This window comes from Symphalangus syndactylus, chromosome 3 (genome assembly GCF_028878055.3).
Source record: "Symphalangus syndactylus isolate Jambi chromosome 3, NHGRI_mSymSyn1-v2.1_pri, whole genome shotgun sequence".
Taxonomy (NCBI): Eukaryota; Metazoa; Chordata; class Mammalia; order Primates; family Hylobatidae; genus Symphalangus; species Symphalangus syndactylus.
The window spans coordinates 111,668,040-111,688,472 of NC_072425.2; the positions used below are offsets into that span (position 1 = coordinate 111,668,040).

Consider the following 20,433-nt stretch of genomic DNA (forward strand, 5'->3'; position numbering starts at 1 on the left):
CTTCATTAGCAATTCATACAGGAGATTGAAAATATCAACATATATAAGAGATAAAATTCTTTAGATTAAAATTATATGCCCTTTAACAGTCTATCTACATACCCTCTACTATAAAAGAAGGCTTCACTGGAAAGAAGACAATACAAATCACATCATTTTTCTTATTGTTTGCTTTGAACTGGCATTCTTTTCCTTTTTCTTGTTCCATATACTTGGATGTGTTTGTTTCCTATTTCTAATTTTGATTTTTATTTTACTTTCATCTAGTCATTTGTTGCTTGAATATAAAATACTAAGCCAACTGGTATCTCTTCCATATGTTGCTCAAATTCGAATGTAGAGTAGTGCTTTCTGAGTCCTTGTCTAACAAATTCTTGTTGGTTTCTTTTACCATTCTTTGGCAAATCAGCATAGAACTCTAGAGTCATCACATTCCTCTTGTCCACCAAATTTCATGTACTTTGCTTCATTGTCTCTAGATGAATAATATTATAGACATATTGAATTAGCTTCCCTTTATTTATCTTTGAGATGAATCTGCTAGTGTGCTTGTATGCTTTTCCCTTCTTATAACATGTAAAAATATAAACATATATAATTCATTAGATTTGTTACATAAAGAGTATATATACATGTATATTAATATATACATATATGTATGTATAACATTTTAACAGAACATAGTTACAGGTTGATTAATTTGGGTGAATTTTTACTAGTAGTTCTTGGGCACTTTCAATTTAACTTTCTTCAGTTCAGATACATTTTTTTTTCCTTGATTTATCTGATTATTGCTTCCTGTGGAATTTATGTTTTAAAATCATTGGCTCTCCTTTAGGTATTGATATTTATCTCAGTACTTTATTCTGTCTTCAGTCTTTTTCCATAGTTCAGGGAGAATTTCTTTGATTTAATTTCTATTTTCTGACTCAATTTTTTTACAATATTCAATCTGTTTACAAATTATGACCATATGGATTTTAACTTGCAAACACTAATTTTAGCCACCATTTAGTTTTTAATGATTTTAGAATGTCTCCTCTTCATGAATGGCTGTAATTTTAGAATTACAGAGTTCCTTTAAATCTTGTAAAAAACTAAATTTAGAAGTTTTTAAAAGCTGTATTATCTTCCTCACAGTAACTCTTTCATAATGGAAAGTTCTTATTCATCACATTACTCTCCTTTTATTGAGTCAACTTTTTATGTTCATTAGGCATATTTAATAAAATGAATAGTGAGGAGCATTCTAAGAAAGTATATGAGTTATATGAAAGTTTCTTTCAAGCATGAAAGTAAATAAGGAGCGTAGAGACTTTATTACAACATTATTGGCCTTTGAAAGTGCCTCCAGCCTGCAGATAGAAGGAAGTGATCCAGAAACAGCTGCAGCATTTAACTTTGCCTTGGTACCAAAGAGATTATTTTCCATATTTGTAGCCACAATTTGGATTAAGTAGGAACTATACTTCTGGATTAAGTTAACCTTCTCCAGAAGCTTCAATCAATCTGACATTATCACCTGTATGAAAGTCAGTTGAAATTATTCCACAAGTCTAGTGTACGGATACTATTGTTCTTCCTTTCCCAACTCCATTATTATGTGGTTATTTTAGTATTTATTATATCATGTTATATATATTATATATATACTTTTCTTAATAATAATTTTGCTGATTATCCTGACACTGTTTTATTCATGTTCTTGCTTTATGCTAATCTAAATGTTCTTTTCTGTACTGCTGTTTTATTTTACCGTGTAGCTCTCTAATATGCAAGTTTCTTCCTTTTACATTCTTTTAAATATTTTTAAATTTCTTTGCTCTTATTATTTTTGTAATATACTGTTCTCTAGCTTCTTGTCCTTAATTCTAGTTCTCACTTTGCAATTTAAATTGCATTTATAATTACAGATTTTTCACAGGTTTTAACATTTTGTCCTTATTGTTAATCTTTGATACTTCTTACTTTTATTCTTTAAACTTTTTATCTTGTTGCTTTATAAACTTTAATTTGCTTTTTCTTAAATCAAAGTTATTCTTATTAGTTTGGAAAATCCTGTTTCTATCTTTGTGGGGTTTTAAATTCCTCTATTTTAATACAAGTTTATGTATTATAACATTATTAAAGCTTTAACTTTTTCTAGGTTTATTGAGATATAACTGGAAAATAAAAACTGTATATATTCAAGGTACACAATGTGATCATTTGATGTGTGCAAACAAATTAATTTATACATCTATCATACACGTAGTTACCATTTTGTGTGAGATAAGGACACTAGATTCACTCTCTTGGCAAATTTCAAGTAAACAATACAGTATTATTAGCTAAAGTAATCATGCTCTACATTAGATCCTCAAAACTTATTCATCTTACATCTGAAAGTTTATAAACTCTGAACAATACATTCACATTTCTCCCACCAGCCAGCGCCTGGAAACCACAGTTGCATTCTCAATGAAACTTCAACTTTTATAGTTTTCTCCACATTTAATATTTCCCTCACTTCTTTGGAACTTTCTTTAGTTTTTAAAATATATTCTTACTTATATTAAAATAATGGTTAATAAAGTAGAGTTTGGTTTTTAATTCTTATTGATGGATTTTCCATTCAAATTGTTCTCCAAAAATGTGAATACTCTGCAGCTTAACAAATGCACAATTTGATTCTCTCCTGTTCAAAAAGCATCCTTACCAAACAGAAAGAAAAACATACCAAAACAACATGATTTTTTAAAATGGTGTCATTTTTTCATGTTCCATTTTCCAGCTCTTATATGAAAAACTTCATATAAGAGTTAGATAACGTGGAACATGAAGAAATGACACCATTTAAGGAATTCATAGTCTCAGAATCAGTGGCCCCACAATTTTTAAATTTTGGAAAAATTTTCATATTAAGATGTACTAAAACTTATATACGTAAGAAGTTCACATACAGAGAGTGACTAAACCCTCAGCCCCATATAATAACTGCTATTGCTGAGGAAACAGGTTGGCTGGAACTAGTTAAGAGACGGTCAAATTTGATGACCCTTTATAAGATCTGTTACCATTTTTTGGCCATCATTTTATGCACTACCAGTAAATTCACCTCTCTTCTCCCAAAGGGTCACAGAAGAATTGTGTTACCTGGATCATCCTATTCAGAAGCCCTCATTTTGAGGAAAAAGGACAAAGAAAAGATTGTCCAGGAGAAGGGTAATGAAAATGATTTTTTGTTTTTATTTTATTTTTAACTTTCACTTGTCAATTCACCTACCAAAATAAAGTATTTAATAATTCTGTTAAGGGACTTTCCTTCAGCCATGAAGCTGTTTAAGCAGAGAGAGCAATTGGCTAAGAGGCAGGTGATGGGCAGTAGAAGATAAAAAAAAATTATTTTCCTAGTTTCAGGCTCTATATCTAGAAAGCTGAACACTTGTCTTTTCCGTAACAATATGGGCACATTGTGACCTAGAGAGTTTGCCTATTTTATCACATCACCAAAAGGAGTGGTTAGGTTTGTGTTTGTTTAGTGAATAAGGCTGAAACTTAATAGTTTCAGGGACAGCTGAAATTTAATAGAGTGGACCTTTTTATTTGGAAGAAACTTAATGGGTAGCTCTAGCAAACTTAGAACTTCTATACAAACCATCATCATCACCATCATTATCATCATCACCATCACCATGACCACTGCCATTAGCAAGGCACCTCTGATTCTTTGTTATTTACCCCAGAGGAAAATATAGAATGGGTAAGTAGAAATGTAGAAGTGTGACAACTTTCATAATAACAAACAATCAAAATTATATTTGTTAAGACTATTTAGATTTGCTGTTGTGGCCTTAAGGGACCTATCTAAAGATGTATATCTATGGTAGAACTTGTACCATTTGTTATGATCTAACTTACTGCATCTCATTATTAATCACAGGAATTGACACTTTCCCTAGATTTTTTCCTGCATGCTACCCTAACAACAATAGAACTTTTCCTTCTAAGCCCTATTTTGGCAAGGACTGTCTGAGTTCTCATTGACAATAAGTTTGAACAACATATTGTAAGTCCCTCATTGTGTTGGCTGTAGAAAGCTCAGTACCAAATGTATGTGTTGCTTCTAGAGTTGTATAAGACCCCAGAGCATGCATTTTTGTATTAACCTTACTTCTGGCTACATGTTGTATCTTTATTTTGTCTTCATACGAAATTTCTCATTTCTTTTTAATATGATTATCTTTTACATATTTTCATAAATTAATTAGATTGTTCTAAAAGCTACAAATACATAAATACATGCCAGCTGAATATTAATTGTATTTTTACTCATAATTGGTCCTACAAAAATAAATGTTTCCTTAAAATTACCTTTTAAGTCTAATATTTTGTGGTAACTAATTGAGCCACTCACTCCTGTTTATTATATATTACTTTCCATTTAAGCAATTTAAAAAGGGGTTTAAATTCTGGCACAGAGGCATAAGTTTCACAATTCACTAGGTTGCTGTCAAACACATTAATTAGCTACATTAGTGTTTTACATTATGATTCATATGAACACAAATCACAATCTGCAAATTTAATTGCATTCCAGGTAACAACTTTGAAACATCCAGTGGTTCCAAGCTTTTGTAAAACTGCTATTTTTCAGCTACAAGAATGTATTAGTATAAAACTTGTTATATTATAATTATCAATTTAAATGGCACTGTGTGGTAAATTTAACTGCATTAATTACATCTTGTTAGTCAGCCAGACAATGATTGTGTTATTTATACTAGACTCAGGTGTGTACACGGAAATGTTCAGAAGACTTATTCCTCACCCCCTAAGATGTATTGTTAATTATGGTTTTTAAAATTATTATTACAAAATTTAGAAAATATATTAAGAAGTGATATTAATCCATTTAGTCAACTGGATAGAATAAATGCTTGTGTATTTGAATCATTCTGGGATCATTTCATTATAGAGTACATTAAATTAACAATATTAGGAAAGAAAAATATCAAAGGCCAAAAGTAATTAATTTATGTATGTTTAACTATATTTGCCCTTCAGACATATCTATTAGTTAGTTATGATTTGTTTACATTGTTACAGTAGATTTGCCTTTAAAATTTCCCCATAGGTTGACGAGAGTTTTGAAGCATCCCAGACACCTTTAATTCTTACCATTCAGATTGCTGCCTTAACTCAGCCAGCTGATGAAGTCGTTTAAGTGCTTTTTCTTGTTTCTTCTCATCTTTCCATGACTTAGAAGCTACATTTCGAGCAAATTCCCGTTGCTTTAATTCTTTCAGTCTCTGTGGAAAAAGAAGAAAAACCAAAAAGGTATTATAAATAAATAATATGTTCTTTTCCATCCACAAGGCTCCTTATTATTCTTTATCCTAAGTGCAGAGGTGACTTTCTGGACAGAAAGAGTAAAAGTATCTTCTCCATTGTTGCTATTCTCTGCTCCAAGACACATTTAGCAGATAAATGTGTTGTCAACCAGATTATTTTTCCAAGCTTGTCACAGTCACGGCAAAGCCGGGCCCCAGGCCTTGCTGGTATCACCCTGGCTATGCAACTATAATAATCTGTGTGCTTATAAAAACACAAATGGGGAAAATATGCAATACATGAATGAGTATGAAGGGAGGCAGGTTATGAGATGCATGTTCTTCCACCCACCTGCCCCTCACTTGTAAAAGTGATGCTATTAAATACACTGGGTAGAATGAGATTGTTTCAGGAAAGAGCATCTGTTAACTGTGAAAGATTTAGTTCAAAGCTGTAAATGTGATTTTGAATTCATTTTTCTGGATGGAGAGATTTATTAAATACATATTTCTATATTGTATCCAGGAAGACAGAAAAAAATGAGTCAGAGATTTAAACTCAGAATAGAGGCATGGCCCTGCTTGATTTAAATTCACTCACCACTTATTTTAGTTAATATTTTCTCTAAAACAATTGACTTACATGCAAGTAAGACCTCTTCTTAAGAATCTGCCACTAGGCACAACTAATGATATTGAATGAACTGAGAAACAGCCAAAATCAAATGAATTTCTTGAAGTTTGGGGCTTAATCCTGAATTGAAAGTATATTTAAAGATTATCCTCTTAACTCATACAAAGTGATTTTAAACAGTCTAAAATCTGTATCTGTTGAAATTATTTTCACTTCACGTATCAAGTATAAGAGATGTTTCCCAGGTATGGAGAAAACTACATAGTTATCATGTAAGATAGTAATACTGTAGCCGACTGTTACTCACAGAGCAAGGGCCAAAACCTTTCATTAGCTTCATTCTTTAAATGAAACATGCTCATGGTAGACAGTGGTGAGATAACTACATCTAAGCTAATGATTTGAAGAAGAAGGCAGATCGGTCTTTCAAAGAAAGAATATTCTGAGCACAAAGAACAAGAACCTCACAGAATTAGAAATAGCTACAGGGAGAACAGTGGACTCAACCTGAATTCAATTTTTGACAAATACTTCAAATCCTTCTAAAAATAGAAAATTTCAAGAAATATAATAATGCTCTACATGTTATCAGAAAAAAAAGATCAATAGTTCTCTGGAAATTATAAACAACAGATGATCTGAGCATTAAAGAGTGGATAGCCTTGGTCAGAAGACAGGAAGAAAGGCTTATAAAATCCTTATAGCTACGTACCCTGCTACTCACTTCCTCAGACCCTATGTACTTGAAAGCCTATTTCTCAGACTGAAGCCTTGTCTTACAAGCAAAGAACTTTTGGAAATTGTCCTACATGATTTAAGAACTATAAACTATAGTTCAACTGTGTCAGAGAGAGAAAATTGCTATTTTGGAAAAAAAGGAGAGGGTTTTTTTACACTCTGTTAGTACTGAATATAAATACTCCATATTATATTTATTTAATATTAGGTATTACCAGCACACAAAACTTGTATAATGCAGAGAAGGAAACTGATTCATTTACTCACAACAATTGACACTTGACTCATTTTTGGAATCCTGTTTGAAAATTTGGGGTACCTCTGTTTCTTTTATTAGCCTTCTAGATTCCAGGACTATACTTTTATTTTTGAGTTATAGAAATGATTGAGAATTCTGTATTGTTTATCTAACAACAAATAATGTTAATTGCTTCTATGTTAATCCTTATTAATTTTACTATGAAGTGTAAAAATGTACAAGTCAACAAATCAAATTTTCCCTTTAAGGAAGACAGACAAGTGCTTACACTTCTATAAGATAGTGTTGAGTTTCTTAATAAGGGTGCACACAATGTGCTTTGGAAATATACAGGAATAGTTAAAAGATTAATTGTGTTTAGGAAGTCTGCAAAGTTAAAATGTTTTTAAGGAACACAGAAAACTGGAAGAAGAGATTTTGTTTAAAGACATCTAGCCACAAATTTGGTTTAGTCAGTGCTGAGTGTTCAAGTTTAAGTAGAGAAAAAAAACCCCAGAGATCTGCCTAAAGTTTTCAGTGTACTGAACAATGCATCTCTGTGAGGAAACTGTTCCAGTTTAGGAAAAAATAAATCATCTGAAAAAAATTTAAGAAAAACAGTGTCTAGCATTCATATAAGGCCAGGAATAGTGGCTGTTTTCACTAACAAAACTGGAAAAAATGACAGGATATTGAATAGATAATTCAGAAAAGTCATGCTTCAGTAGAGGATAATTAGTCATAGATTCAGCACTACTTTGGAGTTGCTTTAAAAAAATCATAAAGGCAGGAAATAAAAGTATAAAACTGACTCCAAGTAACTTAGCTGAATCATAGTACCAAACACTGGGATATGTATTGCAACACACACAAAAAAATAGCCAACAGAAATGAGAAAAATTAATATCTTGTATCCAATCAAATATTATCAAGATGTAATAGCCGTTGAAACTGGTCTGTAAGTTAAAGAAAAATATACTATAAACTCAACAGCAGCCATTAAAATGATAAAGTGTTTTAGCCAGGAGGACAACAAAGGAGATAAAAGAAAATCATTAAATGTACTCAGTGCAAGAAAATGCAAAAAAAAATAAAAAATAAAAAATAAAGTAAGAAGGTAAGGTAGGCTGGACAATTATAAAATAAATAACAAGATAATAAAATCTAAACATAATAATAATAATATATTAAATGTAAATGGTCTAAACACCAAAATTAAAAGACAGAGAGTATTCACTTGGATAAAAGTGTGAGGTCAACTCTGTTGACTACACAAACAAGCTTTTTTAAAAATGAGGACAAAATGAGTTAAAAGAAAAGAATGTAAGAACATATATTGTGTCAACACTTGTCAAAAGAAAGCTAAGGGGGCCAGATCACTGTAAGACAGATTAGATCTCAGAGCAAAGATATTTTACCAGGAATAAGGAAGGTTTCTTCACAATGATAGAGGAGCATTAAAACACACAAAGCGAAAATGGATACCCGCTGCATGGAGGAAATAAATGGATAATTATTATAGAATATTTCAAGGTCTTGCTATTAAACATCGACAAAATACTAATTGCAAATCCAATACTTACGGAAAACGCTACACCAAAGTGATTGTATCTCTTATAAAAGACCCTTCCAAAAGTCTATTGGTCTGATGAAAAGAGGACTATCAATCGCTGGACAGATGGGAAGGACTTCTAAGAATCCAGAGGCGAAATTTTGCCAGCCTCATGTTTTGGCTTAGCCCAAATTTCTATTTTTCTCCCCTTGTTCTGACAAGAACTCATTTACTTCATCCATGGCACATACAATGATTGTCAGTAACCTTCCTCCATTTAAAGAGAACATAATCCATTTGGAAGCAAAATGTTCTTTGAGGGTGTGTAATGAATCAACTCTTATTGACAACAGATAGCACATGGAATACATATTTCAGAAAAAAATGCTACCTTACACATTTACACATAATAATGGGAAAACAAATATGGTATTTTGCAAAGCAGGTGGTAAAGAGTGAATCTGCTTTATTACCTTATAGTCTAGGCAATAAACAAAGATGTAGCATAGGTAAGATTAGAACAATACCTTGCATTCTTATCCTTTAATGATAAAGGTAGATGGCCATATAGTAAAGAAAACTAAGCAACATAATTATGATACAGGTGTGTTATATTATTAAATACATTTTTGCATCTATTGAAAAGGATCACATTATTAATTTCCCTTTATATAGTGAATAAGTTCTATTTATTTTATTGTGTTAAACTTCGCATTCATAGGATACATATTGCTTGGTTTTTATATTAACATTTTGAAATATTGATGAATTTGATTTGCTAACATTCATTATGAACTTTGCATCTATGTTCATGTGTGATATTGGTCTGTATTATCTTTCAAAGTTCTTGTGTAATTCTAGTGTGGTTTTAGTTAATTCAGATTGCTATAACAGAATACCATAGACTGGGTGGCTTAGCTAACAAACATTTATTTCTAACAGTTCTGAAAGCTGGGAAGTTCAAGATCAAGGTGCCTGCAGACAGATCCAGTGTCTAGTTATGAAATTCTTCCTGGTTTGCAGATGGCCATCTTTGTGTTACATCCTCACATGGCCTAGGCCAGAGAGAAGAGGCAAGCTCTCTTGTCTTATTTGTAAGGGCACTAATCCCACTCATGAAGGCTGTGCCCTCATGTCCAATCACCTCCCAAAGAGTCTACTTACTTCCTAATACTATCCTATTGGGGGTTGAGAGAACATAAACTTACAGTCTATAACAAATACCATGGTAATAATGGCCTCATAAAATGAGTTAGAGAATGTTTTATTCTCTATTTTCTAAAAGACTGTGCATACAACTAATATTACATATTCCTAGAATACTAGAGTCACCATTGAAGCCATGTTTTCCTGGAGTATTTTTTCTGGTTGTTGTTGGAACTTGTTAAATCATGAATTCAGTTTATGCAAGATATATAAGACAAAATAGATTTTTTATTCTTTTTTGAGTGAGTTTTAGTAATTTGTTCCTTTCAAGGTTGTTTTACATTTTATTTAAATTAGCTTTTTAATTGTGGAAACATTGTTCCAAATATTTTCTTTTTATTCTTTTGATATTTGAAGCATCAAATGCAATGTTACCTCATTTAAACCTGATATTGGCAACCTGTGTATTCTATATTATTCACCAGTCTTCCTAGTGATTATTAATTTTATTAATATTTTAAAGGAACCAGATATTATTCAGTAGTATGCTTTCAATAACATCTAAATATTCATACATTTTCTAGATATCTTAATGTTACTAATTTCTATTTTAATACTATTTTGGCCAGATAATATATTCTGCATGATGTCAGGTCTTAGACAGTTTCATAAATGTTTTTAAGATAGTTGTAGAAATGTTTATAATGACTCTGCCTATGGTCTATCTTGGCAAATATACCATGTGTACTTGAAAGCAGAAAATATTTATTCTATTTGCTGTATTTCAAGTTCTGTAAATATCATTATGTCAAGTGGTTAATAGTTTTGCTTAAATCATGTATTACCTTATGGAAATTTTTGCCTACTTGTTTTATCAATTACTAGTGAAAAGATATAAAATTCTGCACTTATATTTGTGATTGGTCCATAGTTCCCTTTGTTTCCGTCAATCTTTACTATGTGTTTTTGAGAACTTTCTTATCAGATGCATACATATTCAGGGATTTAGAATTGCTATATCTTGTTATTTAGTTAACTTTTTATAACTGTGAAATATCCCACTTTTCATCTCAAAATACTTTTTCCTTTGAAGTCTGCTTCGTCTGATATTAGTACTGTCATATCTCTTTTCTATTACTTGGCATTGGCATGGTGTATCATTTTTTATTCATTTAATTTAAAATAGATTGTGTCTTTAAAGTGTATTTATTTTAAAAGCCATTTATTTGGATCTTGTGTTTTTATTCACTCAGGATATTTTCCTTTTAATTGAGGTATTTATTTATGTTTAACGTAATTATTTCAATGTTTGTATTTGTGTATACCATCTGTATACTGAAAACACCAAGTGTATACTTGGTGAATCTGTTCTTTTCTCTCTTTTCTATATGCTTTTGAGTAGATCAAACATTTGTAGAATTCTATTTTATCTTTTCTATTGATTATTTAGTTACGTCTACCTATGTTACTTTCATAGTTGCACTAGACATTAAAATGTGCAATATAAAATTATTATTATTTATTTCTTTTTTGAGACAGAGTCTCGCTCTGTTGCTCAAGCTGGAGTGCAGTGGCACAATCTCCGCTCACTGCAAGCTCCGCCTCCTGGGTTCATGCCATTCTCCTGTCACAGCCTCCCAGGTAGCTGGGACTACAGGCACCCGCCACCACGCCCGGCTAATTTTTGTATTTTTAGTAGAGACAGGGTTTCACCTTGTTAGACAAGATGGTCTTGATCTCCTGACCTCGTGATCCACCTGCCTCGGCCTCCCAAAGTGCTGGGATTACAGGTGTGAGCCACCATGCCTGGCCGCATCATAAAATTATTACAGTTTATGTTAAAATTCTATAATATTATCCATTTAAAACAATATTAATGTATATTTTCAACTAATACTCTTCAATATGTCATGTTTTGGTGTCATATCCTTCATTTCAGTATACATGGTAAACTATTTCTTATTATTTTACTTAATGCATTCAAAATCATATGTTAAGAATACTTTTAAAGGAAATTTTATATTTCCTAACATATTTACTTTGTCTTGTTTTATTTATACATTTTTGTGTGACTTCTTCATATTACCTACTTTTTAGGAAACATATTTTTTGGATATGTATTTCTAGTTTCTTTTTTAATTGAAGCACTTTAAAAGCATCATTTAGTTGCATGCTTTTTCTGAAATGTGTGCTATCTTCTTATTATTGCTCTCTTGTATGTAAAGTTTCTTCTTTATTCCCTTGGTTGGAGTAAAGATTTTCTCTTTATTTTTCATAAGTTTGACTATGACGTACCTTGGCATGTTTTTCATGATATCTGTCCTTTTAGGGATACTCTGAGCTTCTGGAATCTGTAGTTTTATATCCTTTATTAATTTTGGTAAATCCTCAAATAGTATCTTTTCAATTTTTTTCTACCTCATGCTCTCTTATCCTTCTTGCACTCCAATAGTGTACATGCTAAATGATTTTATATTGTGCTAAATATCACAAGTGCTCCATTACGGTTTTTTGACACTTTTTTTTGTGTGTGCGTTTTTATTTAGTTAGGTTATAAGCGTGGATTCAAGTTCATTGATTATTTCTTCTATATCTAATCAGCAGATAAGACTATCAGAAAAATTCTTTATCTTTGATACCATGTTTTTAGTTTCTAGCATTTTCATTCTTTTTTATAGTACTACTTTAAACATTTTTCATTTTTAATGTGTATCATTACTTTTTCCACTAAATCCTTTAACATATCATTATTTGTTAAAGTTTCTGGTAATTCTAACATGTAGGCTATTTGTTGCCATTTAGTTATTCATTTATTTATACTTTAAGTTCTGGGGTACATGTGCAGAATGTGTAGTTTTGTTACATAGATACACACGTGCCATAGTGGTTTGCTGCACCCATCAACCCGTAACCTACATTAGTTATTTCCCCCAATGCTATCCCTCCCCTAGCCCCCCACGCCATTTCTGAATCTAGTTGTATTGATTTTTATACTTCTTGTTGATGAGCAATATGTTCTTGACTTATATGTGCCAAATAATTTTGTAATTAAATACTGAACATTGTTTGTAGATGAACAGTATAGATTAAGGCATGCAATATTTATACCCAGAAACAGACATGCTTCTTTTTCTGTGAGCCCTCAAGTATGAGTGTTGGGCAAGCTCAATCTCTAGTTGAGCTGCATTTGGTCTTTGTTGCTTTATTTCAGTGTCCACAGCCTTCAAGTACCTGATTTGCATATAGACACTACCTTATCATTAGTTCGGTACGCTAATACTTCAGCTGGCCCTGTGTGCCTGCATCACAGAAGTACTTTCTATCAGTATTCTTCTATCTCAGAAGTACATTGCAATTGTGTAGTACTTGCTAAAAGGCCTAGAGTATGTCTTTGTGAGAAGATTTTTTTCAATGTATATGTTTTCACGCATAAACAGGCTCTGTGCAGCTGTGACTTGGACACAGGAGTAGAGCTGTATCTTTCTCAGTGCTCTTGTCTACCAGTGGCAGACAGCAGCCTCTTGCTACTCTGTGCAGTTCCCTGGGTGGGAGGGGTTTTCAGTTGCCCATAAGGTTTTTGAAGAGGGTTTTTGAGTTTTTGGTTTTACAGTATTTATGGTAAAGGAGAAGTTGTGTAAGCCAAAATTCCCCTAATTTTTAAAAATCAATTAATTATTTTTGAGATGGAGTGTTGGGAGCAAGCCCCCCAAAATCTGGCCATAAACTGGCCCCAAGACTGGCCATAAATAAAATCTCTGCAGCACTGTAACATGTTCATAATGGCCCTAACGCCCAAGCTGGAAGGTTGTGGGTTTACGGGAATGAGGGCTAGGAACAACTGGCCCGCCCAGGGCAGAAAACTGCTTAAAGGCATTCTTAAGACACAATTAGCATGAGTGATCTGTGTCTTAAGGGCGTGTTCCTGCTGCAATTAATTCAGCCCATCCCTTCGTTGCCCTTAAGGGATACTTTTAGTTAATTTAATATCTATAGAAACAATGCTAATGACTGGTTTGCTGTTAACAAATATGTGGGTAAATCTCTGTTCAGGGCTCTCAGCTCTGAAGGCTGTGAGACCCCTAATTTCCCACTTCACACCTCTATATTTCTGTGTATGTGTCTTTAATTCCTCTAGCGCTGCTGGGTTAGGGTCTCTCCGACTGAGCTGGTCTTGGCAACGGAGTCTTGCTCTGTCACCCAGGCTGGAACGCAGTGGCACCATCTCAGCTCACTGCAACCTCTGCCTCCGGTTTCAAGCAATTCTCCTGCCTCAGTCTCCCAGGTAGCTGGGATTACAGGTGCTTGCCACCACACGTGGTTAATTTTTGTATTTTCAGAAGACACAGGGTTTCACCATGTTGGCCAGTCTGGTCTCAAACTCCCGACCTCAGGTGATCTGCCCACCTTGACCTCTCAAAGTGCTGGGATTATAAGTGTGAGCCATTGCGCCTGGCCAAAATTGCCTTTATATTGACAAAAATGCCTTGTTTGACTTGTAATCGTAAATACTACTTCATTAAAAAGGTACATCTTTTCTCCTTTTTGTCTTTTTGCTAGCATGATCACTGTTAGAAGTTAAAATGAGATAGCTGTTACTTAATCAAAGGAAAAAAGCAAAAGAGAGAAAATCAACATGCCACAGTCTAGACAATTCCACATAGCACTGTTGCCCCAAGATTGTTTGCCTCCTCCTCTTTCCATTCCTATTATCCCCTGCCACCCAAACTCCAAATATGTTAGAATGTAAGTTCATCAAATGATGGAGCCGAGTTACAAGAGAAATAATTTATAATCAGTAGAAGTTAAAAATACAAAAATATGCAGAGAGCTGTCCTCTTTTAATCACCATAAATGAGGTTTACTAATATTGAAGAGTGTTCTTTGATGACTGATCCCTGATCTAGGCCTTGGCTTCTTAAATTGTTGCTGATTAAGATGTGATATAATTCTGTTGAATCTGCTACATAATACTTTTTGATGTTCTTCTCTTCAAATAGGTTATTTTCGTACCAGGAAAAAAAATATGTTGCGTCCCTTGAATTAATGTTGAAGAAATTTTGCATGCTCTAAAAGTTCATTTTATCTTCCCTTCACAAGCATGCTCTGGCTATACTGGTTGGCCAGAGCAGAGCAGCTGAGAGTTTTGGGGTGTTCTGGTGATAATACTGGAGAATTGTGGCATATGGATCAGTACAGACTGGATGAGACTTACGCACTTGAACTTTCCTGGCACCTCTTCAGCAGCTTTCTAATTATGTTGAGTGGTGACCTTGCAGAACTCTGAGTTCCTTTCCTGTAGTCTAGCCAGCTGCTCTTTGCAAAATGCATCCTGTTTCTTTATCACTCCATCTGTCTTTTCCAGCTTCTTAGCTAGGTGCTTTGTCTTAGAATGTTCCTCCTTACTTGATATTCTGTCTCGTAGAAAAGCTCTAGTTAACTGCTCATTGGCAGTAGCCCTCACTTAGTCCAGTTCTTTGCTTCACATTTAGTCATATTGGGTGCAGGCTCATAAACATTTACACCCCAGAGGAAATCACTCTCAACTTTTCTGCTCTTTTCCCAGAAGCATACACTTCTTCTAGTCATTGCAGACTTTACACCATGAGCATGTTTCCCACCCCTCCACTTTGTAACAGATGACTTCTGCCTCATGGTTCAATGTATAATCAAGAGTATAGGCAGGAGATAACCTTTGTCTTCTTCTCTGTACAAGTTCTGGAATGCAAATATAATTCTTGTCCCTCCCATAGTGGCTAATGACCTCCTACCTCACTCTCAGAATCTAAATCACAAGAAGACTTCTTTTGGCTCTCTTGTTTCAGCCTTAGTCTTAGTCTCTGTGTACCTATGCCCTGGGGTTGGGCTTTCTCAATAGTCCTGACCTCCCTCCATCGTAGATAAAATTTCTCTGTACTTGCTGCTAGGCAGAAAGTAAAGGGAGTGTTTGCTGGCCCCTCTTTAAGTGACAAAAGATCTTTGCCTTTAAACTCATGCAGAATCCAGAATATGGGAGGGTTTTCCTTGTTTTTCCTGTTTCACCCTCAAACTTAGGCAAACTTCTCTTGTTTGCAGTACAAAGGGTCTTTTTCATGCCTCTGTGCTGCTCAGAATCTTCATGAGCTCTCTTTTAAGTAAAGACCACATAAAAGAGTGGGTTGTGTGGATGAGTGCAGACTTGCCTGTGGTGGGATTTATTCTCAACTAGTCCATGATTAGCCTTTCATTTCATTAGTTTACATTGCAACCTCACCTTTCCGATGGTCTTTATAAAATTTAGGTTTTGTAGAACATCTAGAATGTTCTTGTTTTGATGGGAGGTGATCTTTTGTTGTGATTTTACATAACCTAAGTGGAAGACTCGGCTTACTTATCTTAATTTCCCTTCCTTTTTCTGCATTTGTGGCCTTTCCCTTTATTTTTGCAATCTCCCAAAAAATGTGTGTACTCGCCTGTGGCCCAAGGGTTGGGGACCCTGGGTACACATTATGATAAAGGGAACCCTTTTACATTGGTCTACAAAATTTACAGGTTGCCATTTCCTGATTAGATTCTGTCAACATTGTGACTTAAATGCCAGGATGATGAGGGTCAGAGATAGCAGTACATTTAGAGAAACTGAAAAGAGGAAAATTCTATTAGAATTTTATTAGGGTTCAAGTATGCTCCCTCATAATGACAGGAAGAACACAGTTTCATTTTTATATTTCCCTTCAACATGTTAATCTTGCCAACGCCTATCCAGAACCACCTTTGTAACACAGAGATCCACTGATTAAGAACATCTTAATGGGCATGAAGACCAACAGAATTAATATTAAGTAGCATGCTTAGTTTTGTTTGGAAAATATTTTAATATTTTTTGGTGATACCCACTCACATATATACACACACACACAATTGTACAGAGGTATTTCTTATTTTCTGGTTCTACATAATTCCTACAATGCAGATAATAAATACAAGTTAGCCAGTTCTCCTAGGAATTTTAGTGCTTTCACAAGACAAAGAAATTATCATTATATAGCGCATATTTTTACCAGTGATGATCAGGCCCCAGTTAATTTCCCAAATTGATAAAATTCTGCTAGTGCAGGATCAATTGGTAACTCTTCTGACTTTAAATAACTTGACATGATCAGCTTGTGTGTGTGTTTGTGTGTGTGTGTATTTAGAGCCATGTGTCTATTCAGATACTTTTTTAGCAGTGACTCATTTAAAAGGATGATGAGACTGTTAGTAAGTCACTATCAAGATGACAAAACTCCATCAGAGCTAAATTTTCTGTTAAAATCAATAAAATCAATGTATATAATATAAAAATCAACAATATATAATAAGCACAAAACTAAAACAATGCTATATTTAATTATTATCTTCTCTTCTTGGATGTATCAATGGTTTTAAAAAGAAAAGCTTACTAACTTCAGATTCCTAAACTGCTTAGCATCTATAATCAAATGCAGAGGTATAATTTATAGGTCATCATCTATAAACTTTTTCAAAAACTACTAGAACAATAATCACTTGCTTACCTTGATATGGTTTGGATCTGTGTTAATCCAAATCTCATGCTGAATTATAATCCCCAGTGGTGGAGCTGGGGCCTGGTGTGAAGTGATTGCATCATGGGAGCAGTTCCTCACGAATAGCTTAGAACCATCGACTTGGTGCTGTCCTCATCATAGTGAGTTCTCATGAGACATGATTGTATAGAAGTGTGTAGCACCTCCACCCCGCCTTGCTCTCACTCTCACCATGTGACATGCCTGCTCCCCACTCATCTTCCACAATGATTGTAAGTTTCCTGAGGCTGCCCCAGAAGCCAAGCAGATGCCAGCATCATACTTCCTGTGCAGTCTGCAGAACTGTGAGCCAATTAAACCTCTTTTCTTTATAAATTATCCAGTCTCAGGTATTTCTTTATAGCAATGCAAGATGGACTAATACACACCTGTTCACTAGTAGGAACTTGGTGAACAGGTTAGAGGCGTTAAGAGCTTGAAGTTTTCTGGAAGTAGAAGTGAGGAAGACAGAGTAGTAACTAACAATAGAGAGAATAAAACAAAGTATTTCCAGAGTTATTCGGATAGGAGACAAAGACAGTGTAAGTATTAAGAAAACCATCCCAAATCAGGCAGATCCGAGTTTATATTTTGTTTCTGTCACTTACTAACCTTGAGACTCTTGCAAAGTTACTCAATTTTCTCTAGATTTAGTTACACATTTGTAACTTAGCCAACTATCAGTATCTACTTTGTGGAATTCTTGGGAATATTATTTAAGTTTGGAAAAGTAAATCATTTAGCACAGCACCTGATATATAGCAAATGCTCAGTATGTATGAATTATAATCATGTTAAAATATAAGGAATGGTCAGATTTTGTGGAACTTTGTGAAGCAGGATGTGCAAAGAATGCTCGACTCAACCATCAGTGGGATTCCACTGAGAGTATTTAATTCATGTTCTTACTGAAAGCAGACTGTTTGAGTGGCTTTCACCTGGACAGTATGACTGGTAGGTGTAGTTTTTTCTGCAAAGGAGAAGTCGAAAAAAAGGAAGCATGTTGGGCATACTTCTACCTTGCCACACTTTAGATTTGAGCCTAAGAATTTAAGGTTGTCAGTTGGCTATGGTCAATTTTATATAAAAAATGGTCTTTCTTGTCTTAAATAATTTATGGTTTTAATCCAAACATCTATAATTTCCATAAATCCAAGATTACATATCACTATTGAGTAAAATTATAAAATTTGAATTAAAATGTGATTTGTTATCAGGATTTTCTTTGATAAATTTTATTTGAATTGTGCTGTTGGGTATTAATGCTATACAAAATTGATATTAATCAGAGAAGGGGGAAAAACTGCGTTTCTTATATTTCCTAGAGGGAAACAGGGAAATATAGGTATGTAAAGTAAAAGACATATCTAAACATCTAATTCACGTCCTTGGATTTTTTAAATGGACTTAAAGAGAAATGACAAAGCAGATAGGCTTCATAGTTCTGGAGAGTAGTTACCTTCCATAACCACTATTCAGATCAAAAACAATGCAATAAAGGACAGTTGCAGAGGTCAAGAAAAAGAAAGGGGAGGTGATCTTCACATATCCTCCTCACTTTTCACAATGCATTTGATTTTCTCTCAGCAAGAGGTAAACTAAAATTTTTAGAAACATATTTGTAAAAATATATTTATGAAGTATTTGGAATTTAATTTTCTTCCTGAGTTCATTTTAAAAACACAAACTAAAAATCTTTATTTCCCTACCTGCCAGCAAGAATGCTTTGCATGTGTATTGCAAGCAGAATTCAGCTGTGAATAAACAAGTGAAGAATCAAATTGATCAGGCCAGTAAGTCTCTATGTGTTAGGAATAGTAATATTTTTAATATCATTGCTTACCAGTCCAAACATGCATGTAAACATCTGTCTATTCCAGTAACCACTTTCTTTCAACTTCACTGAAGCAGAACACACATGTGAAGTGAATTCACTCAAGTGTGTCTACTTTTTTCTCTTTTAAATAGAATAACTCCTTCCATCTCTGCACTTTTCATCTATAGATCCCAGAATGATTTCCATGTGTTAATATTTTTCTTTACTTCAGGGTAAAACACCAAGGCAAAAGGTCAAAATTATTAATCTAATTTTAAAGATGAAGAAACAAACATGTAGAAGGTTAAGTGACTTGATCCACACCAAATGAGAGACCAGAAAAAGGACTGTGACTTGAAAACAGAGTATCTAATCTTCCTAAGACTAAGGAAACATAAGCAGACTTTATGCAGAATCCTGGACATTTATAACAGTGTCATTTTGTGAAAGATTATGTCTTGAGTAAATATTTGATTAGACTAATATTTACTAATAAGGCTTCAGAAGAAATAATTTGGCATTCCATCACAGTCTATACCATGGAGAATAAATTCAATGTGAGAAAAAAAAGGAAAGATTCCAGAACAGAAAAATTCAGACACTTTCTCATGCAGCAGCGTTTCAAAATTATCACCATTTCTTTGAGACGAAGTGGAGAGTGTTTGAATGTTACGTATATTCTCTATAGTCTAGTATATAATCTACCTTATAAATTCCTTACAGTTAATATTTGAAAAGTATTCATTATTTTAAAACAAAGTACTCAAATAAATTTCTCAAATCTCTGACTGTCAGAAATACTTCCAAGCATTATAATGTAGAGTTAAGAGAATCAGTAAGGATATTTTTTTTGTGTGAGGTTCATTTCTACCTCTATTGCCTCAAGTCACGTGTGGACAAGACCAAGGTCTTAAGGGAATCTTTATTTATTTATTTGTAAAGATCAGGAGAATTAATCACGTTTCTTGTGGGAAAGAAACGCATTTGCACTAGGCCCCAAAAATTAAAAAAAATAAATAAATCTTAAGAGAATCCTTTAGCAAACCTCTGCTCTCCTAGAAGACTGTGTGGTTCCTGACATGAAGCCATCTTTATTTGGCAGGCTGTTACCTGCTCTGCAGCAATCTTTCCCTGCTGTGCAACTCCTTCATGGTCACATCCTCCCTGCTCAGTTCATAAAAGGGACTTGACCTACTGCACTCTGACCTAGCTATCTAGCTGTTTTCTTAAGAGTAATGTCTTGTATTTCAATATCTTCTACAACCTAACATTTTATTGATTTTTAAGAGCTTTTTCAATTTCTACTTCATCCTCCCACTCTTTTATACTCTAGTTTAGGGTCAGCGATGGCTGCTGCTGAGAATATTGCAGACAGAAGTATTTAGTTTGAACATACCTGCAAAGTAAGAGCACCTTAGCACAGTGAAAGGGTTTT

The 20,433-nt window shown here is 33.7% G+C and overlaps 1 protein-coding gene across 2 annotated transcripts in view; it reads right to left on the reverse strand.

Moving 5' to 3' along the window:
• ZNF804B (zinc finger protein 804B) overlaps positions 1-20,433 on the reverse strand; it is a 622,860-nt gene that overhangs the window by 29,837 nt on the left and 572,590 nt on the right. For both annotated transcript variants that reach the window (XR_010120080.1, XM_055272789.2), the window contains exon 3: positions 5,161-5,291. Coding sequence is in view for 1 of the 2 variants with exons in the window: in XM_055272789.2 (XP_055128764.1) it covers positions 5,161-5,291 (131 nt within the window). In the remaining variant the exon portion in view is untranslated. The remainder of the gene's footprint in view (positions 1-5,160; positions 5,292-20,433) is intronic.